At 36.9% G+C, this 27,333-nt stretch overlaps 2 protein-coding genes, 1 long non-coding RNA gene and 1 pseudogene across 4 annotated transcripts; 2 read left to right on the plus strand and 2 right to left on the minus strand.

The window, feature by feature from the left end:
• Positions 1–8,143: 8,143 nt before the first annotated feature.
• LOC131003857 (probable mitochondrial saccharopine dehydrogenase-like oxidoreductase At5g39410) lies at positions 8,144–11,587 on the minus strand (annotated as a pseudogene).
• A 539-nt stretch (positions 11,588–12,126) lies between these two features.
• LOC131003862 (uncharacterized) lies at positions 12,127–19,271 on the plus strand. 2 transcript variants are annotated; one of them, XM_057930415.1, is made up of 4 exons: positions 12,127–13,458; positions 15,694–17,198; positions 18,865–18,925; positions 19,049–19,271. In XM_057930415.1, exons 1-4 carry the CDS (start codon positions 12,789–12,791, stop codon positions 19,051–19,053), a joined length of 2,241 nt encoding a protein of 746 aa, XP_057786398.1. In that variant the 5' UTR covers positions 12,127–12,788; the 3' UTR covers positions 19,054–19,271. The 2 variants fall into 2 exon arrangements, with proteins under 2 accessions (XP_057786398.1, XP_057786397.1); XM_057930414.1 differs by lacking the exons at positions 18,865–18,925; positions 19,049–19,271 and having other exon boundaries at positions 12,150–13,458; positions 15,694–17,373.
• A 56-nt stretch (positions 19,272–19,327) lies between these two features.
• Positions 19,328–25,365, minus strand: LOC131003863 (uncharacterized). The gene is made up of 7 exons (XM_057930416.1): positions 24,822–25,365; positions 24,513–24,662; positions 24,286–24,423; positions 24,137–24,214; positions 23,649–23,774; positions 21,374–21,643; positions 19,328–20,421 (listed from the first exon to the last, which is right to left on the minus strand). The coding sequence occupies exons 1-7, from the start codon at positions 25,363–25,365 to the stop codon at positions 19,463–19,465; spliced, it is 2,265 nt and encodes a 754-aa protein (XP_057786399.1). The 3' UTR covers positions 19,328–19,462.
• Positions 21,481–25,510, plus strand: LOC131003864 (uncharacterized). Its single transcript, XR_009094822.1, has 3 exons — positions 21,481–21,599; positions 23,091–23,169; positions 24,843–25,510. It is a non-coding gene; the product is annotated as an uncharacterized LOC131003864 (long non-coding RNA).
• Positions 25,511–27,333: the final 1,823 nt, after the last annotated feature.

A 27,333-nucleotide genomic window follows, 5' to 3' on the forward strand; every position in this document is an offset into this window, starting at 1 on the left:
CTTTTTCATGGCCGTGGTGAATCTCCCAAACCAGGCTCTGGGGGATTGTTTGAGCCCATACAGTGTCTTCTTCAATTTGCATACTTCACCAACTCCGAATTCTTCTGAGAAACCCTGGGGAACTTCCATGTAAACCTCCATTTCTTCTTCAAGTTCTCCATGGAGGAAAGCATTTGTAACATCGAATTGGTGGAGGTCCCAATCTTTATTAGCAGCAATAGAGAGGAGAGCCCTGACGGTGTTCATTTTTGCAACAGGAGAGAAAGTCTCCTCATAGTCGATCCCATATATCTGTGTGTACCCTTTTGCGACCAATCGAGCTTTGTATCGCTCAATTGACCCATCTGGTTTTCTTTTGATGGTGAAGACCCACTTACATCCCACAGTTTTCTTCCCTTTTGGCAATCTGCACTTCTCCCAAGTATGATTCCGATTTAACGCACTGATCTTCTTCTTCATGGCCTCTCTCCAGTGCTTAATTTCAAGAGCCTGTTCAGCTGTCGTCGGGATATCTTCATCATACAGTGCTTCTTCATAAGCAACAGCAGTTCTGGATAGATTTCCTTTAGCGATCTTTCCAATAGAATACCGAGAGTTCTTCCCGACCTTCTCCGGAGTGTACCTTTTAGGAGGAATCCCTCGAGTACTCCTAGGAGGCAGCACGTATCCCCTGGTATCTTTCTCTGCAATATTCTCCTGTTCTTCATCAACAACTTGATGAACATAATCAGGTACCTCAGAGGATAAAGTTTGATGAACATAATCAGGTACCTCAGAGGATAAAGTTTGTTCTGAATGCCTTACCTCGGATATCAATGGTGGAGGAGATATAGAATCAGGGTACCGAGGAGATATGGGCTCTGTAGTGGATGAGACCTGCTCAGTGGCAAGGTTAACTGTTTCTGTTGGTCCTGCTTCCGTACTTGGCATTGGTAACCAGCTTAACAAGTCTATTTTATTTCCTTGCTCTCTCTCCCCCTGACTGTTAAGTTGGTTATCATAGAAGAACTCAGTTTCTTGAAAATCACAATTCGTGGTGGTTAAGACTTGACGAGTTTTAGGATTGTAACACCTATACCCTTTCTGATTAATGCCATAACCTACAAAGACACATTTAATGGCACACGGGGAAAGTTTAGTTCTTTCATGTTTGGGGATATGGACAAAAACAGAGCACCCGAAAACCCTAGGTTGGAGAGTAAGAGCAAGAGGGACAGATGCCAAGGTGGAGAGTTTTTCTAAAGGAGTCTGTAACTGGAGAGTTCTAGTGGGAAGACGGTTTATAAGATAGACAGAGGTAGCAACAGCTTCAGGCCAGAAGTGTGTGGGTACTTTAGATTCAATCATCACAGCTCTAGTCATTTCAAGGAGAATTCTATTTTTTCTTTCTGCTACACCATTTTGTTCAGGGGTATGGGGACATGTAGTTTGATGGATTATCCCCTTTTTTTGACAAAATTCCTGCATAGATCTATTGACAAATTCCCCCCCATTATCGGTTCTAAGAGTCTGAATGTTTTTCTCAAATTGAGTTTGAATCATGGTTGAAAAATGGGTAAATTTTTCAAAAACTTCAGATTTGTGTTTGAGGAAATAAACCCATGTCATCCTTGTGCAATCATCAATGAAAAGCAAAAAATATTTAAAACCCGGACCTCCGGCAATAGGTGAAGGTCCCCAAACATCAGAATGAATTAAAGAAAAAATAGATTTAACCACAGTATTATTAGGTTTAAAAGAGTGTCTGTGGCTTTTAGCCAAAATACAAGTTTCACAAGACAGAGTTCCCCCCTTTATTAATTCAGGAAATAATATCTTAAGATAACTTGTGGAAGGATGCCCTAACCGACGATGCCAAAGCCAAGCGTCACGGTTAGCAGTTCCGTGAGCGAGCATCACCTCGCCTTGTTGAGCTATCTCATCCACATACTATAACCCATTTCTCTCAGTGCCACGTCCAATAATCTCCCCCGTCCTGATATCCTGAAGAAGACAAAATTGAGGATTCATTAGCATAGTACAATTTAGTTCTTTTGTAACATGGCTAATAGACAGGAGTTTATGAGACAGAGAAGGGACATATAGACAGTTTGAGAGGTGCATAGTAGGAGAGATTTCTATGGTTCCAGCCCCTTCAACACGGGTTAAGTCACCATTTGCAGTTTGAACATGTGTTCGGTATGGTGCTGATGCCTTCATGATATCAGTTTTATCAAAAGTCATCGTATCAGTGGCTCCACAATCAAAAATCCACCTTTTATCCCTATCCCTATTATCAGATGAGTTTTGATATGTAGCGGAAGATTTTAGGGATTTTCTACATAAAAGGCTGGTATTTTTCGTATTACACAAAGGTTTGGGGTGGTTTTTTAATTTATGAAAAACTAGGGAGTTAGTTTTCATAAGATGGGGTTCTTTCTGGAATTTAGAATAGTTAAGGGGTGGAAATTTCGAATTTGCAAAATTTGAGGGACTTGACCCCAAAAAATGGGGTCTTTTATAGTAATATGAGAAAGTTAGGGGTTTATGTTGCAAAACACCACCAAACCCTTTAATTTCACCTCCAATACCTGCGCCTCCTTCATAGGCGCCTTCTCCTCCACGATTTTTTCTACCCCCTTGCACAGCCGGACGTTCTTCAGCCACCTCCGCCGCCGCTGGTCGCATCACGGCCGGTGCCGCCGCCCTCACGGTCAGCGGGGACTGATCTCCAGCCGCCAACATCTCCCTCGCGCCCCACGTTCCAGCTGCCAGTCGGTCGACAGCCATGGCCGCCGACACCGTGGGCCACGCCGGCCGGTTTTCGGCCACCGTCGTTCCGGTTGGTGTTGCTCCACTTCCGTCTGCCATTTTTCCTTTCGCTATTTTGTTGTTGTCTTCCCACCATTCCGGGTAACCAACAATTTGGAAGCACATCTCTTTGGTGTGTTTGTTCATGCCACAATGAGTACAGTAGAGCTTGGATTTATCTTCCTTTTTTCGATTTTGGAAGTTTCCTGAGCGTGGTGGGTTGTTCCTGATGGTGGCGGTGTGTGGTGGTCGGATTTCAGCCCGTTGAGTAGGGCGGTGGACGGCGGCGAGTCCGGCTCCGACTCCTCCCGATGATGAGGCGTCGATGTCGGCGTGGTTGGTTGCCGGCTGCAAGATTTGTAGTCGGGCGGCCTCTCTTCTCACTTTCGAGAACGCCGATTCCGCTGAGGGAGCCGGGATTTCCTTGAGGATATCCCGTCGAACGTGGTCATATTTTGAGTCCAACCCGGATAGAAATTGATACAGACGCCGACTCTCGATGAGCTTCTGGTATTTGGTGATGCCCTTTTCGCAGCAATCTAGCGGATTCGGCTCCCGTGTGTCGATGTTGAGCCATATGGCTTGTAGTTCATTCCAGTAGTCCTCTAGGGTAAGTTGTCCTTGGTTCACCTTATTTGCTTTCACCTCCAAGTCGTAGATTTGGAGCGGATCTGTGGCTCCACTACCGTATGTTACTGCTAGACTATCCCAAACGGCCTTAGCCGTCTGATGTTGGGCGAAGTTCATCACTAGTTTCCCTTCCATATTCTGTAGTAACCAAGAAAAAACAGCCAGATCTGTTTCTTCCCATTTGTTGTAATTCGGATCTGCAGGTTTTGGTGGTGGTGGTTGTCCGGTGATGTGTCCGGACCTGCCCCTGCTGCCTATGGCTACCTTCATGAGGCGTGCCCATAGGGGATAATTGTTGCCATGTAATTTGAATCCGAGCACGACGTTTTCGGAGTTTCGCATCAGATTGGCTATTTGTTGGGTTAGCTCGTTTGTATCTGATTTTGGTTCTATGATCTGCCTTTCTTCTGACATTGTGATCTAATTTTTTTCAGGAAGGAAAATGGAGAAAAAAAACCGGCTTGGCTGCCTTGATTTGGGTTGAGGTAAAAAAGGAACAATGAGGAAAATTTTTCTGAGTTCCAAGGATTAAACATGCTCTGATACCATGTTAAAATATGGTATAGACATATTGTAAGAGAATTTGAGAGATTGTAAAGATTGTTTCTTGTATTTCTCTTACTTATTTTCATATTACATTGATATCTATTTATAGATTACAATATGAAGCAAAGTCATACAAAATCCTACTAAAGTCACACAAAATATATCTTTTGACTATTGCTAAATATTTCTATACTTCTAGATGTGGTTGTTTATTGACCTTGATTAGTATTTTCAACATATCTCTCCCGTGAAAGATCCAACTAGTGTATGTTAAATCTATTCCATTATATGTAAAATGCGCTCTTATGATGTTGACAGGCCGGTGAAATAGATTACCGCACTTTACACACGGACAAGGCATCCCATTTGCAATTGCAAAATTGAAGAAAGATTCGACTCCATCTTCGTACTCTTTTGATAATCGACTTTTGGACATCCACCCTTTATCCATTTCTCTTACGTTAAACTAAGAGCTAACTACAAATCTGAAACAATTTTAATATAATCTCGTTTCTCATCTTGTAGTTCATCATTAAGAACAAAAGAAATGTACACATCAGAAATGAACACAACGCCAACAAGGTACAAAAGCACAAGCTTTACAATTGTCAATAAATCAAAGGCATAATCCAGCTCAAATTGTATCTTGTGCTACAATGAAAGAACATTTAACTGTAAACTTCAAAATTATTTTATGGTAACCTAATTTCTATCTAATCAGATTTCCAAAAAAAAAAAATCTATCCAATCAGACCTCTTAATTTCATTGCAAACAACCAACACCCACACATTGCAAGAAATCCAAACAAAAAAACCCAAAACAAAACTGACAATGAAATTAAGACAAAGTCAAGCTTCAAAAACTATATTTAATTCTGAATTTGGTGCTTGTAAATAATTTACAATGTCTAATTTAGAGATGGGCTTAGCTTATACGTTTTGCTTTTGCATGGGCTTGTTTAGGCCAACTGTTCTGTAAGCTGATTTCACATAAGAAATAAGGGCCGAAACACATTTATTGATTATTTGAGATAAAATCAAAGTTGGAAAATACAAAAGAAAATACTAGTAGAATAATTTTAGCTAAGATATCTAGGAAAACTCTATTTTACTTGATGGAATTAATATAAATGTGATTATTTTGGATCAAATTCACCTCCCTACGCCAATATATACAGTGAGAAATCTACTTGATTTATATTCCTCATTCATCTAACACGACAACTTTTATTGATAACAATTGAATTAATGAGCCTAATGGTGCATAAATTCTTAGAGTATTACTCACTAAACTTGCATGAATCAGTGAATCATAAGAAAAGCATAACAAAAGCTGTAATCATGGAAGCTGATAACAATTTTTCTAGCTCACTGTTCTATCCAGAATCCTCATCCCTTCTGCTCTCATTTTCTATATCTACATATATGAGCTAACTATGATGCAACTGATAATGAAGATGAGCAAAGAGAAGCAACACAGAATATTACTCAATAATCCTAACTTGGTTGAGTCAGTGACACTCAAATAGTCTCAGACAATGCATGAACAAAGTGAAATTGAGCACAACAAGCATATCACACACTATCAACTTTTTTTTATCAAACACGAAGATGAATACTCTGACACGATATATAACTCAGTGAACATATTCATGCCAGCCAAAAAAAAAAACCTCATATACGTAACACATGGAACAACGAAAAACTACATCCAAGACATAGACAATTTCGACTAAAAAGAAAGAAAAAATAAGCATCCTAAATAACACTACCTCGGTTTAAATCGAAGAAACAATTTCGACTAAAAAGAAAGAAAAAATAAGCATCCTAAATAACACTACCTCGGTTTAAATCGAAGAAACAAGAGGATCAGTACTAAGATGTCGTCGGAGACAGCGCTGCGTTTAGGCGGGGAGGGCGGCGATTCCCGCCGTTCGCTGTCAGAAATAGAGATGAGGAAGGGCGACGGTGGCGGAGGGAGACGAGCAGCCGTCTGCAGGGACCGAGCTAGGAATTAAGTTCGGGGGGGCTGAACTTGTGCGGGGGTTCCCGAGAAATTTTTTTTGGGCATTCTGTATATTTAAGGTATTTTTTTTATTAAAATACGAGCATAATACTAATAATAACGAATAATATTTTCATAGATTATATAGTTTCAATATATCACAAAACTTTTTTTGGGCATTCCGTATATTTAAGACATTTTTTTATTAAAAGGCAAGCATAATAATAATAATAACAAACAACATGTTCATAGATTATATATTTTCTATATATTACAAATTAGTTTCAATACATCATAATTTTTTTTAGCATTTCATACATATTAGGCATTTTTTTATTAAAAGACAAGTATAATAGTGATAATAACAAACAATATTTCATAGATTATATAGTTTTAAATAACAGAATTATCCTTAAATTAAGTATATATGAGAGAATATAATAACCAAATACTCTTTTATAAAACAAAATTATTTTATAATAGGTATAAACATATATTTAAAAAAAAAAACTCAGAATTTGGGAGGTGGCTCTAGCCCCCCCCCCCCCCCCCCCCGTCCCTGGCCGTCTGTCGAATGAGAGAAAGAGGAAGATTCAGGTGGAGGATTTTGGGGTTTTGATGAGTAGTGGTTAGGGTAGAAGGGAGGAGGCCGCGCCGGGCTGGAGAAGGTGGCGGCGACAGCAACGTGGGGGACGAGCGGTGGGTTGTCTCACAATGTAGAAGGAAGTTAGGTTTTTTTAACCACTTGCAGCTACGCCAACACACGTATGGTCTCGAATGCAGGCCTTCAAACTTTGGGCACTAACCACTTACAGCGGAGCCAACACCCGCATACCAAATAAGGAAGTTAGGTTTTTTCTTTTGAATAATTGGCGTTTAAATACATAAAATTTGAGTGTATTTTAGTTTTTTTATAAAGTTTAAAAATTACACGAATTTATATAACCATAATTTAATTTTTTTTCGTCCAAATTAAATTTGATATGATTGTATATATGTGGCATAATTAGGATCAAAATGACGTTTTGTTTACGAAATAATTTAATTTTTATTTTTTTTAATTCCACCTCATCACCCTATTCTTCTTCACAATCTCTCCTGTCGCCAGCGATCGTCCATCCCCTCACTCATCAACAACATTTGTGCTTTACTACAATAATAGTATGCAATCAATCGAATGAAATTCAACATATGATTATATAAAAATTTTCTAATAATAAACAAGGTAAGACAACAAATCAACTAAATCAAAAAAATCCAATTAAAAATAATGTTGCTCCGCCTTCATTTCTTCGCTATTGTTTTTGTCTTCTCGAAACTGACCACCACCGCAACCTTAGTTTTCTCGCCGATCAGGTCACCATGTCATATTTAATTTGAGCGAAATTCTAAATTGTGCGAAAATTACAATACTATATAAATTCGTGTATTTTTTTAACAAATTTTAAAGTCGTGAAAAAGAATCCAAATACACAAAAAAAATCGTGTATTTAGACACTAAGAACTTCCACTGCCCTAGAAAGTTTTAAGGTAGTAATATTGCTACCTCGATAGTGAGGCATTGATTTTGAGGAAGCGAAGTTGAGGTAGCAAATAAAAGAAAGCACCTTTGCTTCCTGGATAGTGGGGCCCCACGATAATTCCAAAAATGCATGTGTGTATGAATTTCAAGTTTCATATAATAAAAAAATTGAAATATATATATATATATATATATATATATTGTGGTAAATATATTGATAGCCCATAAATAATTAAATATGAGGTACTGTTATAGTGGAGAAAATATAAGATAATTGAAAAATGAGGTAGTTGTTGATGTGGCACACATGTGACACTACTATGGGGTAACACCACAGTGAATGCCCCAATAACACTTTCTTCTTTTGTTTCGATGCCAAAGTTATTTTTAATTTTCATATAATTAAAATACATAAGTGTGTTATAAGTTTGTTGTCTAATGATGTGATAGACAATAGGTTTTTAAAATATTTGTCTATATGCTTTGAATAAATACAACAATTTAGGACTCATTGTCTATTGTATTTCTTTATTTAATTGCTAACTGATAATAATTAAAAAACATCATATTATATGCATTTTGTGACTGATTTTCAGACCAAGAATTTCAAGAAGAAGCATTATTTCATTGCATCATGTAATGTAAGATGTTCAAAGCTTAGATGAGGCACGCATCAGTATTGAGGAAGAAATGGCTTTCTTAAAGATGAAATCAAACGATATCTCGTTCTCTTGCAAGCGTTTATGGAGGTCAGTCGGGTCAAACACGAGCCCAGGCGTATAAACTCCTCCTTTAGGCAGATTATCGCGTTCACTCAATAGCACGAGAGCGTAGCACGAGAACGCATTAAAGCAACACGATTGGGTTCGTCAGATATCCAATCTCTGGCCCCATCACCCTTGTCACCAATTTCGTGTCGGGCTTCTTGTCACCCTGCGACGCTAGACTGCTGTCCGAGTACCCCTGTTCTACGAACCACATCTTGAAGGTAGCACTCGCCACTTCCTCCTCGGAAGGCCCGTTCTTTCTGAACCATCCAAGGCTGAAGAACACGGGAACTTGAGCAGAAGCCATCTCCCCACTCTGCTTCTACTTAAGAGCCCCAAGAATACACCATGTGTGATCACCGAAAACAAACCAAGCAACGATTTTGAGCCTAATTTGACACCGAAATGGGCTAGCTTCGCGGATGACCAGAAGTCCTCCATCGTCTTCATGTGCTCAACACTCCGTTCACACCGGGTAAACCGTGGGGGTTTTCAGTCAATGCGGCCTGGGTTCTTCGTACGACAACCGAGCCCGCTGATGGCAAGCGTAAGCCCAGAGGCCGAGCTGCTTTTGGTGCTTGATGATGGAGCCCTTCGGAGGTGTAGGTCCAGGAATCACGGGCCGGGCCCTCCTCGGTCTGGAGCGCCGCAACTCAATCAACTTATCAGCGTTGGCCACCCCAAGAACCGCCGATTCATACATCCTGAAATTCCCCACAATCCTCTTGTCCGACTGCAAGCTCAAATACGCCTTAACCTAGTTCGGCACCGACGACCCGACCCATTCCCCATCGCCTTGTCGTGGTAGGAAGCCTCCATGCTCTCCATGAAATCGAGCTCGCCGCAGATGTCCAAGTAGTCGCAGCCCGAATCTACGCACGCCGCCACAATGGGCTGCCCGTAGATGCGGAAAGGGCCGACGCAGTCCAATATGATCCTCGCTTGGGATGCGAGGCGGGTGAGCGAGTTCCCGTCCGAAGTGTCGGCGGTCAGCAGGGGGATCTTGGGCTTCGAATTCGGGGCGGAGGCCCATATGAGGGCCTCCAATAGTTGCGATGGGCTTCAGGCCGCCAAGGGCAGGGATTTGAGGGGAGAGTTGGGAGCGTTGAGGAATTTGAGAGCATCTCGAATTACGTATTTTCCGGTGAAATCGGAGGCGCCGAAGATTACGACGTCGTAGGCTTTGGAGCTCCGGCCGCCGACATTAATTTCTACCCTTTCCAGAGATCGCAGGCGAAGGTCATTGTCTATTGTATAAACAATAAAAACTAAGACCTATTGTCTAAAAACGGTCATAAATAATAGATTTCAAAAACTTATTATTTATGATCACATTTTTAATGGTTATAGACAACGAATTTGACCACAATAATTATTTATATAATAATTAACAATAATTTTATTAAATTTTAGTATTTATTTTATACTATTTTTATGCTCTGTTCTTATAATGTGATTAATAACTACTCCCTCTGTCCCACTCCAATAGGTTCACTTCTTTTGGGCACGAAGATTAAAAAAACTTACTCCGTACTTTTTAGTAGGAAAGTGGTAGTAAAGTGGTGTGGTCCACACCAATTAAGTACAATTTTTTTACCCAAAAAGAAAAATGAGCCTATTGAAATGGGACGGATTGAGTATTATCAAACTTTATGCAAATCTAGCCCTACCTTGCATTATTAATAAGACAAAAACCAAATCCCTCACATACTACAAACAAGATATCTACAACGCAAGCACACTCAATATTGTTTAAGTTGTTAGTTTTTACTAGATCTATTGAAGATATATAATTTGCATAGTCTCGTTCCATTTATAAACACTACATTGGCTCATAACATATTAATATTAATATATCAATTTTATTTGCATATTCTATCACATGGTGTGCTCCTTAATTGATGAAATTTATCCAAATTGGCCAGTTTTCATCAGGAGTCCTTCATTTCTTACGAACGAGAAGAAGATGAGGATCAAACTGATGCAAGAAGTTGCACGAAAGAACAAAAAATGAGCTATTGGTGTTCTTCAAGCTCGTTGGGCTATTATCAAATGTCAGACTCGTTTATGGAAGAACGAGCAATTGAGTGATGTCATATTTGCGTGCATTACTTTGCATAATATGATAATCAAGGATGAAAGAGAGCATGCGACGGATTGTAAAGTCAATTGTTGTAATTTTTTAATTAATGTAACGTTGAATTTTAATTTTAATGAAATTTATGTTGTTAAATTCAATGCTTAATTTAATTTAAAAATATATTAAAAATAAAGATAAAGTGTAAAATAAAATTAGAGAGCCCGAATGTAAAGAGCCTCTGTGACAAAGTGACTCTTAAATAATGTAGACCATCTAAAAACTCCTTCAAGGGGTTTACTATGTGGATGTTCTAAGGATAATATTTAGTGAAATTATTTCTAAATATAAATTAGGAAGATATTTTTGAGATGGACAAGAAAAATAAAAAATATTGATGAGAGTAATATTAAAATTAAAAAATATTAATACATTCAAATGCTCATTAAATAAAGGCATAGAAGACGGAAAAGTGCTACTCACTCCGTCCACCAAAAGTATAACATTTTAATGGGCACGGGTTTTAATGAAATTGGTGGTGATTCTTATGTAGTCGAGAAAGTGTTCCATCATTTTTTAAAATGGGTGATTGGGATTGAATTGAGGGCGATTTTTTTGTAAATAAAGAGCATTTATAAGGATTAAAATTAAGAAAAAAATGTGAGTTCATATTCAAAAAAGAAAGGGTTAATTGCACCAAATATCACAAACTTTGTCCGAATACCATTTTTTCCATATTTTTAAAAAATTCCATTTTTTTATCACAGATTGAATTAGTAGTTCATTTTCCCCACAATTTTAGCTTCGGTGACCGAAATGTTGACGTGACGTTGATGTGGATTTAAATTTACACATAACATTAATGTGGAATATATATTAATTTAAAATTACTCAAATAACAAAATCACACAAAAAAGCCCTAATATCACTTGAATTAGAAAAAAAAAATCCCTAAGAATCGTCTGTCTTCTTCTTCAACAAAAATTGGCTGTCTTATTCTCCTCCATCCCAATCTCACTGCCATCCATCTCGCCGGCCGCCACCCATCTCACCGTCGAGGCGTTGTGGGCCGTCGGCACCCACCGCCGCCTGTCTTCCATTGCACTTCTAGTCCTGTGTCTTCCATCGCGCTGCCAGCCAGCCGAAGCTCCGCCTATCTTCCTTCGCGCCGGCAGTCGAAGCTTCGCCTGTCTTCTGTCGCGCCGCCATCCATCTCGTCGGCCGCCACCCATCAATCCTGTGTCTTCCATCGGCTGAAATAGCCGAAGCTCCGCCGTGCTCCGCCCCTAAGCTCGAAAATACAGAACCGGATTGTCCCCGCAAGCCACCATTCAAATCGCCGATGCTCCAGGTAGCGTGGGTGATGAATAAAAAAAATGAAAAATTATTGAAAAAATGGAATTCGGACAAAGTTCGTGATATATGGTGTAATAAAAAAACGTAACTTTTTCAATCGTCAGAGTGGAACGTGTGTGGCGTGTGCCGGCGAGCCACATCAGCGCCACGTCAACTCCGATATGAGGCAAAAAAAAATCGTGAAAAATGAACGATTAATTCAATCTATAATAAAAAATTATTATTTTTTTAAAATTATGGAAAAAATAAAATCTAGACAAAGTTAATGATATTTGGTGCACTTAACCAAAAAAAAAAAAAAAATTATCGAACACTCAAAATGATAAAAGTTTTGTGGACGGACGGAGAGTATTGGGCTATTCATTCAAGACAACTAAAAAAAGAAATGCAGCGTATCTATATGCATTGACACGGATAAAGCGTTACGTCTTTACTAAAACATATTTATCCACATCTGTGCAAATCCATTAATTTCCACGTAGGCAGTGGATACTAAATACGATTATACGAGGTCGGTATTAGTATCATCTATCCCAATTTTTTGAAGATATCTAAAACTGTTAGGAGTCGGCTTCTACGCTGTCGTTTTAGACAAAATTATTGGGGTGAGAAAATCAGGGCGAAGAAACAACCTGGAGTTTTTGGGCTGGAAGTTCAATTCCCGAGCTAAATAATCCAACAAATGCAGCACGCATTTATTATATTCCTTTTTATCGCCCTTTACTTTTCCAAATATGAACCCTCTATATACACTGTTATGGGAAAGTTTACCCATTATTATTTATTGCCAAGATTCCGATTTAATTATTTCATGAAGATTCAGTACTATACTCAATTTCTGGCTTAATTTTCCTATTTGCTGTTGCCCCTCTTGCTTTGCTGCTAATTGATACGGATTTATGGCCATATTCCTCTTATTTCAAAGTGTATAGATTTCTCTGCATGTTTCTTGAAGTTTCCGTCTCTGTTTCAAGGGGTGATATGGCCCTTTTGATCAGAGTACGTAATTGAATATGCTTGCTTTTGTTATTTTTTTGAGAAATCGAGATACCTTTTGTGGTAAAGTTTGAATCTTGGGTGGAATTCCAATGAGAAATGGCGTGCCACGCTGTGCAAGTGTGGAGTTTGAGTGGTTTGGTGGCTGCTTTTCTTGATCTCACAATAGCGTACTTGTTGCTTTGCGCATCAGCTGCTGCTTACTTTGCGTCGAAATTTCTGGGCTTTTTTGGGTTGAATTTGCCATGCCCTTGTGATGGAATGTTTATCAATGTTCATAGTAGAAGTTTGTGCTTCAACAAGTTGTTAGTTGATTTTCCTATTCAGAAATTATCAGATGTTCAGCTCTCTGTTAGGCAGAAATTCCCATTTAGTAATTCGGTATCTTCCAGAAAATATGATTATAGTGTCGTTGGTGATAACTGTGGTATTGGGATTATTGAGCTAGAAGGCGATGCATCTTGTAGCTCTTCAATATCAGATGTGAGGGAGTCTGCAGATGTGGTTCGGAGGGAAATGAGTTCAAGGTCTGGGAAGATTGATATGAAGGGAAAAGGGGTTTTGGGTTATAGGCCAAAGAGTCGATTGCGTAGCCGGAAAGGGGTTAGTGGTCATGGGAAGAATTCATCTCTTTTGAGTTATGATTCTCCTGTTTTTGAGGAGGTTTCAGATTCACAACTTCATCATTTTAACACCAACAAGAGGGGCAGCTGGAGCACCGGAGATGGCTCGCTGCCGACTGACAATGCTGGAAATCTTAATTTTGAATGTGAGTTATGCCATCTTGAATTATGTTTAAGTGTCTTTCTATGGAAAATTACTTAGTCATTCCAATTTTCAAGGGCTTCTAATGTTGAGATTTGTTGAATGAACTGATTTCTCTTGGTCGCTTGACCTTAATTAATTATGATTAGTATGTGTACCTACATCTCCGGCCACTGTACCTACTTGGAGTTAGTATCAGTAAGTTGTCTACTTAAAGAATAATTAATGCATGCATTTATTTTTTCTGACTTATTGTTGCTCATTGCTAAAATCATTTAATGAGGAGGGCCTATATTCCATGTTAGATTATGAGCAAAAGACCACTTGTAGGATTATGTTTGTCAAGTTTGGGCCATCATTTTATATGATCAGATATTTTAATCTAATGTAACTTCATTTTCATCTTCTCAATCTATCACTCAATGTTTTGCATCTACTTAGATGAATTTAGTTACATATGTTAACTACAAACCTTTAACCAATTTCAGTAAGTTCTTTGAATCACTTGTAATAACCCCTTCAGATGAAATAGGTGACAAAATAAATCAGTTGGGATAAATTTCTTTTTTATTCCATTCAGCCACCATCATTGGCTTAGTTTAGAAGAAATTTAAACCAATTTGTTCAGATTATGAGCTAGCATCTGTGCATCTTGTAACGCTGTAAACCAATATCTCGTTACTAATATTGTATTAGTTTGAAATTAATGAATATATTAAGAAAGTCATCGAGGTCTCTCTTTCTTTCTTTTTTCTTCAATCAGTGTGTAGAGCTTGGAATTTTTCTTGAAATACCTTCTCATTTTTCACCAAGATGTATATATTTTTCCAGAACTAAAGGGTGAGAATGACTGTTGATGGTTTTATTACTTGACAAATCTGTGTTGATCTTCTTGTTCTTTGTTGCTTTCCTGGTTTCCTTACATTGTGAGGTTCTTAGACAATAAGTCACGAATAATACTAATGCATAAGATGTGCCAAAAGCCATGAGCCACAATTGGCTGATTAGAAATCCAGCTGTAGTTTCAGTGTGATGATTAAGATAAAATGTATAAAGGGAAAGACACATTTTGCCCATTTAGCCTATGGCCTCTCATCTGAAGTAGATGCTTGATACCCATTTGAATGGTGAAGATTCATTTATGCCCTTTATAAAACATAAAAAACTTACTCTATTTCGTACCAATTCACATACAAATCTTATTGAATGAGTGAGTGGAAAAATTGATAGATTGAGTCAGCCAGTGTGAAAAGAGTGTATTCTGGTGAAGGAACAAACAACTACAAGACAGGTGATATTAGATGGGGACTAATGGCATAAGATCATTTATTACTCATGAAATGTGTTAGAATGTTGTTTTGGGGGTATTTTCTGGACTCACTGATGTGTTCGGGAAGACAATGTGGTGTGAGCTGCAATGGAAAGCAAGAGCTCATGCCACGACCAAGGGTTAAGCTTTGTGCCCTTTTGTCCTGCTGTTGTGCCATGTGAAACCATGGCATCATCCCATTCCCATCTGTATGGGCATTTCTGCTCCAGGTCTGGTCTGTTGCGCCATGGTTCATTTGCATAGCTCGCACCATTATTTTACAGAACTATTTCATGTATTGCTGCTTTAGCTACCCTAGTGAAATTTTTTGTGCCACGTCTTCTACGAATAGATATGCTCATCAGATCTGGTTTCCACAGCCACACCCTAATATTATAATTCTCAAACTCCTTGTCAGAATAACTCATTGGCAAGACCATGGTTTTCTTCTTCAAGCTGCTGGACTTATCGAGTGGATGGGTGGGGTGAGCGCAGGTGTGATTCGTGTTGATGTGAGAGGGTGAGAGGGAAAAATAAGAACATAACTTTGTTTGTTTTATGTTAAGAGCATGTTCATAAATTTGCTTGGAAAATGAGCCTAAAACTGATTTTATTTTGTGTTTCCAAAAGCAGGTATATAACTTCATTTGCCGAAAGTTGGCAAGAAACTTTCTGGCGATATGAAAATTGGCACTTCCCATGCTCTGCATTGTATTGTTTTCTGTTTCTTATTTTTTCGATCCGATAGTTCAGGTTCTAAGAAGCATCTACAGCAGGAAATGAACATATTGTTTACGTTAAATCTTCTTTGATATTAAGTTATTACAGAATGCAAATATAGTGCAAATTTTGTTAATATATTATCAAATCATCCATGCATAATCCTAAGTATATGGGTGCATAATCCTAAATATATGGGTTTGTATTTAGATGATAAAGCTCCCAAGAAGATGAGAGGGAGGATAAGGACTCTCAGCAGAGACGAAATGGATCTGTCTCCCGATGAAGATATGCACATAAAGGAAAGCATGCTATCTGGTGAAGACCGACAATATAATCAGCAAGAGGTTCAAAGTTGTGGTGGATATGAGAATACTAAAATCAGGCAATTAGAACAAGCACTTGAAAGAGAACGTGCTGCTCGGGCTTCCCTTTACATTGAGCTTGAAAAGGAGAGAAGTGCTGCTGCTAGTGCTGCCGATGAGGCTATGGCTATGATTTTGCGTCTGCAGAAGGACAAGGCATCCGTAGAAATGGAAGCTCGGCAATATCAGAGGATAATAGAAGAAAAGTCCGCTTATGACGATGAGGAAATGGACATTCTCCAAGAAATTCTTATGAGAAGGGAAAAGGAGAAACTCTTTCTAGAAAAGGAAGTTGAAGCATATAAGGAAATTGTTTCTCGAGGGAACGAACAATCAACTGGTGATTATTCAGATAGCAATGATGCTACACAAATATTTAGCCCTCTAAATGATCCCAATGATGATCCAGTTTTATTTCAGCACCAGCTTGCTGCATCTACTGACGAGAAGGTAAAAATGGAGAATAAATGGGCAGACGATGTTTTTGCGAGTAGATTCAAATGTAAACCTGCCTTTGGAATAGAATCGCCATTTCAACCTCACGATGAACAATCTAGCGTTGAAAGACTTAGAAACTTGAATGAAAACTCTGTTGATGTATCAGTTCGTAGTAGTTCTGGAAAGATGGATCTTCCAAAGGAGGTTATATCTTCTGATGAAAACATACAGTTGATGCCAAAAGCCATCCCCAGTCTTACAGAAGAACTCGAGGAAATTCAAGAGTGGAACCAAGAACATAAAATTGCCGACAAGGTTATTAGAACTTGTTATGGAACTGAGAAAGGTGATCTGAATTATAATCCAAGTTTGAAGCAGCAGACAAAAGAGGTGCCTCTTGGATACTGCAGTTCATGTGATCCAACACTAGAGAAAGTCCCTCATGATGTTCATGTTATTCGTGATGGCATCAACCTCCATAGCAAGGCAACTGCAGATAAAGGCGAGCAGCTTCCGGTCAGCAGTTCTCTAAAAGTACGCGAGATAGACTGTGTTCAATCTGGAGCTGCACTAGAGAGTATTAATGATTCTTTTGTGAAGAAAAGCAGTTCAGAGGTACCTAGTTCTCTTCCACCAATTGGCCGGAGATCTCAGAGCTTGCGACGTAGTTCCATGTCGGCTTTGGATACTGAAATGCTAAAAATCGACAGTGAGATTGTTCAACTTCAAGAACGCTTAAAGCTTGTTCAAGAAGGAAGAGAGAAACTTAGCGTCTCTTTGGAGAATCGAGAAAGTAAAAGTTTACAGTTGAAAATTTTGGAGGATATAGCACGTCAGATTCAGGAGATTCGCCGCTTAACTGAACCTCAAAAAGCTGCAAGACAAGCGTCTTTGCCCCTTCCAAACTCTAAGGTGCCGCATTACTTTCTTTCTGTTCATGTTCTGTGTTTAGTTGACTCCTCAATAAAATGTATATCTGATTTCGTCGTCGTTAATTTCTGTTGATTAGTTATAGTCTTTCTTGTTGAATGTTTTTCCTTTGGATAATTGGATTTCCTTGGCGGGGTGATGAAATTTCTGGTTTTGTTTATAGTATTTCTTTGTTCACATGAAAATTATGTTTGCAAGAGCGATTGCAGTAATTTAACTAGAAAAAGTATATTGTTGAATATACATACCTAAGAAAATTAGCAAATGACTTGGTCTCTCCTTCAGAATTTACTGTTGGCTAACTTTAAGCGGAGCCTGCAGTAAGTATCTTGTTTGTTTCATTTAGAACATGAAATTGTCAAATAGTAGGTTATGCTATTTGAGATTTTTTATCAGCATACTATTATAGTCAAAGGCAGGATTCTCTGGAGTTCTCCTAAAGAAACAGCACTCGCACTATCACATTGTAAAGACATAACAATGAACTGCTTGAAACTTTCTTGGGGTGTTCCTAAAGGAGATTTTCACTTTTGCCACTCAGATTATCTGTTCTCTTCAAAGTTGATGAGCCTCTTTCAGGATGTATCTAACTGTGATTTTTATCAATCCTTATTGATTGCTACACGATATAAACCCTAATTTACCAGTGTGGCTACAAGATACTTCAGAGTCGAGCAAGTCCTAATATTATTTTCCTCTTGAATATACTATGAAATAAATCGATATCCTTAGCTTTCAGTTGTCATTGACGTAAATGATGGATTCTAATTTTATCAAATGGATAGAGTGAGCTTGAGACTGCTTAGTACTGAGCTTGTTTAGGTTATATTTGAATGTGAAATTGTTTGTTTTTGGATAAGATTTTGAAAATGTTGTGTTTGTAATTGTGCTGTTTTACAAAATCCGTTGAAAAATCATCACATGCATATTCGTGTTTTGATGAAATAAATATGATATGTACATACATATATCATTGACAGGCAAACATGTCTAGGTTTTCATTGATGAATTCAATTTAAGTTAGAGAAAAAGTCACTAGCCGCATTAGTAGAACTTCTTCTCCCTAAATTCTTTTGTTTTATTAAGCCACAAAGAAAGCGGAAAAAATCAACAAGATCTAACTTTAGGTTATTCAAAATCAGTTAGAAAACCTATGCCTCGAGAAGAGATGATAACTTGATCGTTGCATCTTTTGCAACAAGAGGTTTTCAGACAGCATATCACGTGTTCAAGATTTTATTAATGAAAGAAGTGTTTTGGAAGGTTTTTGTTAGTTGCAGTATTATCCTTCCGAACCCCAACATCATGTCTACTAACTAGCAGAAATATCATTGCTTTAGGTGTTTCTCTCTAATAAAGCTTTACCAAGATTCTTGTATCAAGAGTCCAGTGTTCAATATGAAAAGGGCTCAGCAGTAGAATTTCATGTGCTTGTCGGAAAAACAGTGCGATATGCTGCCTGTAGCAGTTAAATTCAATCTTTTTAACTATTACCCTCATTTTACCATGACATGACAGCTCCTATTTTTATAATTCATATTGTTGCTATCATTGTCTACTAGCTGGTTCTAGATGTTTTCTTGGTGACATGATTTTCACTAATTTATACTATATTCTTGGTAGCGCTAAATTTGTCGTCATCTGGTAGGGTTTATCCAAGAGAAGGAGAAGCAGGAGTGTATCTTCGGGATTCCAGATGAGCTCCGAAGGTATGATTAGTAATGCGAAATAAGTATTGAATTTCAAATGACATTGGTCTGTTGTTTATTGTCTATCTACACAGTTTCATATAAGCTTTGGTATAACCGAAGTTGAATCCTCGTCTTTTCCAGGATGATGAAGCTGTTTGTTTATATGATAAAAGTGTAGACGACGCTATGAGAAGATATGAGATAGAAATTCTCGAGATGCAAACATCAAGGTATGGTTTAGGTTCAGTACGGTAGAAATGGTATGAGATGGAACACAAGTTGTTAAACATGCAACATTTTTTTGTTTTTTGTTATACGTTGTAGTAATAAGCTTATATGTTAATAAAAGTTTTGGTTTCGCCCCTCTCCTTTCTCTAACCTTTTTTTTTATTATTGCACGACCGCGAAACAACGCATACATTAAACAACACATGGAAACTGTAATATCCTGCATCATAAGTAAGGGGATATAGCTTATCACAATTCATATATTCTCAAACTCAATCCAAAAACCATAACATATATGACTCGAAGCCAAAGGCAAAACCACACACACTAGTAACAGAACACCTTGTAGCTGCGCAAAGGCACCTTCTTGCAGGCAGCCCAGAGAAGATCAAAGTACAAGGGCAGCTGCGCGATGGCGAAAAACGCGACGGGTATGGTGACGGAGGCATATATGGGGATGACAGCAAACTTGAGCTCCTCCCTCAAGATGAAAGTGTGGCCAGAACAGAAAGACAAGAGTATCGCAGTAATGGACGCAAACAGAGAGCTCAGCCCGGCCAACAGCTTCCTCGGCAGATTCCTCTTGAAATCGCGCTCCTCACACCGCGACGTTATGATGGCCAGAAAGAAAACGAGGGCCGTCACGGACAGGCAGAGCGCCACCAGCGAAGCCACCGAGAATACGTCGAAGGCCTTCTCATCTTGGAGAACCGGTTTCCCCTTGTCTTGGTTTAGGCCGCCGGGAACAGTGGACGAGGTGGCGAACGCAACGGCGGCTATGAGGGCCGCGACAACTGAGCAGGATTCGGAAGTTTTGATGAGCCATTCGTTACCGGCCTTCATTAGGTCCTTGTGCGTTTCTGAGAATACAGTCCTAGGCGTTTTCCCTTTCTTGTTGGACTGAGAAATGTGCTGATTAAACACTATTCCTTTGACATGCTTGTACCACTTGATCTCCCACTGCATCTGGAGAGCAGCGCCGGGGATTCGCCAAGGGTAGAGCTCGGTGAGCTTGGCGGCGAGGTGCAGGATGCTGTTCCCGTCTTTATCGAACTGCCGAAACATGTATTCGGGAAGCTTCGAGTCGCAGAGATAATTGAATACGGCGGTGTGCCTGTATTCAGCTGCGAGCATCAGCACGTTCTTCTCGTTGGAGTCGAGATCTTGAATGGAGACATGGCATTTTTTGTGTATTCTCTTTACTATTTCAAGGATTCCCGTTCTTGCTGCTACAAGTAGTGGAGTGTCTTTTGTAATGAACCCCTCTGCCTTGGCTGCCTTCTTGCCTGTCACAAAAACGAACTTATACTTAATTCTTTTTTCCTTTTAACTTCAAAGATATGAATAAAATTATTAAACTAGATTTTAATTGATTATTAGAATTAACTAATCCATAGTTACATATTTTAAATAAATATTTGTAATACTAAATTCATTATATAATATTAACAATGATTTAATTCTTTCAGGCATGCATATTAAGCAAATGCTGTTGAAAGCAATAAAATGAAATGATTGCACTTATTTTAAGATATAAAGTGATCTTTCAGTCGTTATTAATAGAATAGAGAAAATAATAATATTTTTTATTTTTATAACACAATAAGTTGTTCACAAAAACTTGGGTGAGGTCAACCTCATACCATGAGACGGGTCGGGGCGCGGGTTTGGCGGGTCGGGTGGGCTTTGGGCGCGGGTCTGGGATACCAGAAATAAAGTACACATTCTCATTAATAAAAGTAACAATTATTGTGAACAAATGTAATAATTTAGAAACATTACATTTCATCATATCAATAGTTATTTTTCCTCAAGACAATGATTATTTGAATTATTATTTGAATTATTTCATCATATCAATAGTTACTTTTCCTCAAGACAATAATTACTTGAATTATTATTTAATTTTTTTTCTATATTCTATTTATTTTCTCCGTTATTCAAAGTAATTGTTATTATAATGAAAAGTAATTATTGATATGCAGAAATGTAATGTTTTGATATTATTACATTCGTTCACAATAATTGTTACTTTTATTAATGATAATGTGTACTTTATCCCAGACCCGCGTCCAAACCCGACCCGACCCGCGCCCCGACCCGACCCGACCCGACCCGTCTCACCCCATGAGGTTGACCTCACCCAAGACCAACTCTAAGTTGTTTGATAGAGGATCTCGTCCACCTTTTTAAATAGATTCTTTCAAGTGAGAATAGTGGAAAATTGAAGTTGTGAACCTTGATTGTGTTGAGCATTGGATTGAGGAGGAGGATTGGATGAAGATGTTGGCGCAGTGGTGGGAGCTATTGTGTTATCATCAACATCAAACTGAGGCGGCGCTTTGGGGATTTCGATTTTTCCAGAAACTTCTTGTGGATCAAGTTGAGGGCGTTGACCGTTGTTATCATATTTGTATCCTGACTCATCCTCCAACATTTTATCCAAAACATCCATCGCATTTAGGTATCGTTTCTTCTTTTCGTTTATCTTATGTACCCTCCAAAATCCTGCACACAATTCACAAATCTGCCACTATTACATATTACCAAATTCTGATTTTTATCTACTAAATTTTCCACTCCATCTAAGTGGTATCATATTTGAGGTTCTATTCTATGTTCCACTTTTAAATTTATTTATTTATTGAGATAAATATCACTTTAAAGTTTAAATTATTTTTTGCACTATTAATTACTAACCTAAACTATCGAAAATAATTTTTTCTGAACGAATAATATACAATTGATTCAAAATTGATAGTTCAAGGTTTAAAAAAAATATTTTCGGTAGTTCATGATATAATTGATAGTGCAAAAATAGTTTATGGTTTAAAGTGATATTTACCCTACTTTCTTCTACAATTTTTGTTTTGTATACAGTATACTTTAATGTTGTAATTATTAACTTAGATTTATTCCATCAAACTAGGGTATATAATTATCATTTTATTTAATTTTTATTAATTAATAATTCATTATTATGATTGATAAATTTAAAGTTAGGATCTATTGTTTTTTGTTTTGTTTTGTTTTTTTTATATAATAATTAAATACTCTCTTCATCCCTGAAAATTGTGACCTTATAACTATATTGATACGCCTATGAAAATTGTGATATTTTTTATTTCGAAATGACCTCACAAACTTTCTCTCTCACTATTTACAAAAAAACGTGAAATTCAATCTTCACTCAAACACAATTATCATACTTTTTTCATAAAACTTGTGTCATCTTCATGAGATTACAAATTTTAAAAATGGAGGGAGTATATTTTTTTCATAGTTTATGTTTTCACTTTATGTATAAGATTTATAATAAAAGTCAATAAAGACCATATGATTCAATGGGTAAGGTGCTTGTCTAGTGGAGGAACTTGTATCTATAATTTTATATTTTCATAATTTATTTTTTCACTTTATAATTAGAGTCAACAAAGATTTTACTTTTATCTATATATTTTTTTCACAAAAATTTGTATTTTTTCATAATTTATTTGTTCTCTTCATAAGTAAAACTTATAATAAAAGTCAACAAATATTCTATGACCCAATGGATAAAGCAAGTTTATGGATCCAGAGAGTTTGATCCCTATTAAAGATGCTTTTATTTTTATTTTTATTTTTATTTTTATTTTTTCACAAAAACTTGTGTTCGAATCTAATGGAGACGCTTTTTTTATGGTCTTGATAAAGGATGAGTGACCAAAATACAAATTTCAATTCCTCACAAAATAAAATAAGACTTTTTACTCATAAATTAGATTTTGTTTAAATGTAAATACTACTAATACTTTTCATAAAATTAAATTAGACTGTTTTTGAAAGCAAATGAGACTATTATTAAAAGTATATAAGACTTTCCATTCATAAATGAGATTTGGCTTAAATGTAGATAAGACTTTTTATAAATCAAATACTAAGATTTTTCTGTAAAACTTTTCTTATTGTAAACAAGATACTCCCTCCGTCCCACGAATCTTGACACGTTTTCATTTTTGGGCCGTCCCACGAATCATGACACATTTTCAAATAAGGTAACTTCTATCTCCTACTTTATCACTTTTATTACATTCTCTCTCCTACTTTATCACTTTTATACTTTATTAATTAATTACACACTTAAAACACTAATATACAATTCCTTAATTCTCGTGCCGAAACCAAACATGCCAAGATTCGTGGGACGAAGGGAGTATATTTTAAGACATTTTATTTCCAAAAATGAATTAGGAAGATGTTTTGTGGACGGATGAAAATGAAAAATTAGAAAGATGTTTCGTGAACTAACGGAGTACATTTCATGAAGTTAAATAAAACTTTTTTTAAGAGTAATTTTTTTTAAATTAGTAATATTTAAAAAAAAAGTAAATATTAATTTCTTTTCTAAGTGAGTTATTTTTTTTTTTAAAAATAGACCCAGCGGTCTGGTCGTGTAAGTCCACCTCACTAAGGAATTAATCCATACTTTAATCTTTGCACATACATCCGGACGTGAAAAAAAAAAGATACTTACCAACTCCAAGGATAATAAGGATGACCTTCATTGCAAATTTGAAAAGATCTATGCAAGTATCGTAGTTGACAGGAAATAAATCATGATAGCTTCTGTATCCCTTCTTTCCCTTGGCAATAGCTGAGTCTAGGCACAAAAAAGAAAAGAAAAAAAAAAGAAGAAAGCAAAGAAAAGAAAAGAACAAGATAAAGAGAAAGGAAAAGATAATAATAAGAAGAATTCATCATATAAAGTTGGAAAGTTCAAGACCTCTAAACAATGTAAAATATACAGTAGAACATTATGCGTATTTGTATAATTTATAAAAGGCGTATGTAATTAATCAATGCATGCATGATTCATTTTCAAAGATTTCTAACGAGATGGTTCATGAACAATTAAGAATTCTTTAATTAATTTAAAACTAAAAACGCAGATCATGAAATATTCAGGCATAATTAAAAACTGAATTTTAATGAAAACATTTAGAAGAATGAATGAATCCATACTTAGAGCTCTTTTTTGTTGGTGATACTGATTTTCTTCATCGCTGGGTCGATTATTCTTGAAGATTACAATAATACTATCTGCAGAGATCACGCATGGTAAGTACTCTGTGGTGTGTGTGTGTGTGTTGATAAATCTTATTGCAGTTCACCTCGAATAATTAGAAAGATTTTCACACATGTTGTGTAGTTGTCTGGATATTTAAGCTTAGTTTCCAAGGGAGCTGCCGTCGAATCATCTGGGCTTCCGTTGCTGAACTTTTCATCGTTTAACTTTTCAACAAACACACCTTAACCATATATAATTCAATTAATTATTTCACATAAGTATTAAAGTAAATAATTAATTGCAAGAGCGTGACATATATAATATTCTTACAGTAGTAAATGATGGAGTCATAGAATCGAAGATGGGAGCTGCTTTTGAACACATTCGGTTTCTTGGCCAAGACATGGAGGGGAGATTCTCCATCTTCATTTATAGACTTCACCATCTTTGAATACTTGCAAATGATCTCATAAGCTAATTCTGTGCAACATCAAATAAAATATGCATGTAACATACAAGTAAATCGCTAATAGATGACAGGCCAAAGCCGTCATCTATTAGAAAATCACTTATCATAAATGAAGGTGTAGTCTATTTAGGGGCGCTGATAAAAAAATAATTAAAAAGGGAAGAACTGACCGAAGTTTTCTTCGAAAATAGCTTTGTGCAGGATGGTATTTCCATCTTTCCTGCGGGCGAGAGACTCGTCTTGGGGCTTAAGTTTGTGCAGACGGCGGAAAACAGCGAGGTTGCCGTGAAGAGCGGCCAGGAACAAGGGCGTCTCCCCCTTTTTGTTCCGACTGTGGAGGGGGGGCTGGAGGAGATCCTGTTCCTGGAGGCTGTCGAAGATGGGTAGGCATCCAACGGCAGCCGCGAGATGGAGAGGGGTGTCTCCTCTCTGGTTCTCCGTCGCCAGCACGGTGGCTAGCGTGCCACTGCTCTTCATGAGTTGAATCATGTGCGTGAGGTGGGAGGAGGGTGTTTTAGGATGGTAAGTGGAGATTGCGACGTGCAAAGCCGTCTCCAGTGACTTGGTCAGCTTGGTGTGGTGAAGGGTGTTGTTTTCCTTGAGAATTTGTAACACTTGGCTCCATCGGTTCTCCATTGTCGCCTTATACAGATCATCGAACTGCTTGCCGTCCACCGCTTCTACACACTGCCCTCCTCCGTTTTCCGGATTCATCTTTTGCTGCCTTCTTCTTTCTTAATTTCTCTCGTTTTTCAGTTGCACTAAATAAAATACTACACCATATATAAATTAATTTAGGAATGTCATCACGTATTTCAACTTTATTATGTAATAATAATAGTAGTATTTCTTTTTATAACAATAGTTACTAGTATATATATTGTATGGTTCAGATAGATTCCTAGTTGGGTTCCGATGATCCGACTCCGTTGAATTTTTCTCATCCCGGTTGCTTTGGCTCAGTACGGGGGTCGCTACGTACGAGGGCAGGTTTTAGCCTCCTCTCGATTTGCTCGAGCTCTCTTTGGTTTGCTCTGTGTCTTAGTTTTCTTTTGTTCTTGTTTTCCTGACTCTGGTTGGGCTTGCTTTGTTGCTTAATTGGCTTTTGTTTTGTTATAATATAGATGAGTATTCTTTTTTCTTCTTCGTCTTTTTTGGTTTTTATCCGAATGGTTTTTATGAGGTTATTATGCTATTTTTGAGTTTTTAGGTTTTTCTTTTTCTTATTTTCTTCAATAAATTTTAATTCTGCAATATTCGTGGATTTTACTATATTTATCTATTCGTGAATTTCATCATATTAACGAATACGACTATTCGTATGCTATATTAATTTATTTGTTATTTTCATTGTCACAAATATAGTCATTTTCACTTAATCCTTTTGATATATCTATATATATATATCGAGTTTGTAATACGTGTTCAAATCTATATACATGCAATTATAAGTTTATTAATACAGTTTTAGTCACAGTCACAGCACAGCCACAGCCAAATGAAAAGCGAAGTTATTCTAAACATATGTAGTGTAAGAAGTTAATTAAACATAGAGTATTGACGTTCAAAGTTAGATTCTCTGATCACATTATCAAAAAAAGTTAGATTCTCACATAGATTTCTGCCCCAGCAAGTAACTCTTTGTACTTACATTACTTTTCCCAAATTGTGAATTTTACTCAAAGTTATTGATTCGGTCTTTTCATCAAAAAGACAAAAAAGAAAGAAAGAAAAATAAAAAATAAGACGCATGCTATATATATATATATATATATATATATATATATATATATATATATATATATATATATGATTAGATTACACTGAGATTATTATTTTTCGTGAGATGTGAGACTAATGAATAAGTCAGTATATAGCAATATGACTAAGACAATATATAGAACTATCAAAATTAGTCCGGCCCGATGGACCGGCCCAACCCGCTCAGATTTAAGGCTGGTTGGGCTCGATAAAATAGAGCCCAAAAAAAAATCGGACCTAAAAAGCCCGCCTAGATGGCCCGCTGGGTCGATTGGGCTTCGGGGCTAAAAAGCCTAGGGTTTTTGGCCCGCTCGATTTTTTTAATTATTAATTTATAATATTTATATCTTAAAATTTAAAATAAAAAAGAATTAAAAATAGATTTATGTTCAGATTTCACCCTTATGTTAGCTCATTAATTGATAAATTTTAGCTTCTGAATTAAATATAAAAAATATTATATCTTGAATTAAATATTTGTTATAAATTAATTAAAAGAGTTAATTGCCCATAAAATATTGAACTTTCATCAAATTCTGGTTTTGCATACAAACTTTAAACTGTGGTATATGATAATTACTAAACTTTTGATTTTATCTGATTTTGCTACTAATCCAAATTCTGGGGCTGACATGGCGCACCAATACTTGACATGATGTATTTGTTGTGTGGCAATTAGTTACCCACAAAACACTAAACTGTCATCAATTTATGATTTTGGTTACAAATCTTATTAAATTATTCTAGTTAGTCAATTATCATTAGTCGAGTAATTTTTCACAAATTAATAGCTAATACTATCACATTTTCAAATTTCATTCATTTCAAAAGATGCATTATTTGCATATATACCAATTCTTTTCATCAGGCACAATGGTAAGCTTCAACAATTGAAAATATTGGAAATAAACTAGCTCATAA

Source organism: Salvia miltiorrhiza, unplaced genomic scaffold (assembly GCF_028751815.1).
Source record: "Salvia miltiorrhiza cultivar Shanhuang (shh) unplaced genomic scaffold, IMPLAD_Smil_shh original_scaffold_282_1, whole genome shotgun sequence".
NCBI lineage: Eukaryota > Viridiplantae > Streptophyta > Magnoliopsida > Lamiales > Lamiaceae > Salvia > Salvia miltiorrhiza.

What these genes read in the sequence shown, in the direction of transcription:
- LOC131003862 (XM_057930414.1), top strand. Translation starts at nt 12,789, where the DNA reads ATGGCGTGCCACGCTGTGCAAGTGTGGAGTTTGAGTGGTTTGGTGGCT. An exon ending in TGGAAATCTTAATTTTGAAT is followed by an intron (nt 13,459 to 15,693) that starts GTGAGTTATGCC and finishes GTTTGTATTTAG; the next exon opens with ATGATAAAGCTCCCAAGAAG.
- LOC131003863 (XM_057930416.1), bottom strand. Translation starts at nt 25,365, where the DNA reads ATGAATCCGGAAAACGGAGGAGGGCAGTGTGTAGAAGCGGTGGACGGC. An exon ending in TATTTTCGAAGAAAACTTCG is followed by an intron (nt 24,663 to 24,821) that starts GTCAGTTCTTCC and finishes GATGTTGCACAG; the next exon opens with AATTAGCTTATGAGATCATT. An exon ending in AATCTTTCTAATTATTCGAG is followed by an intron (nt 24,215 to 24,285) that starts GTGAACTGCAAT and finishes TGATCTCTGCAG; the next exon opens with ATAGTATTATTGTAATCTTC.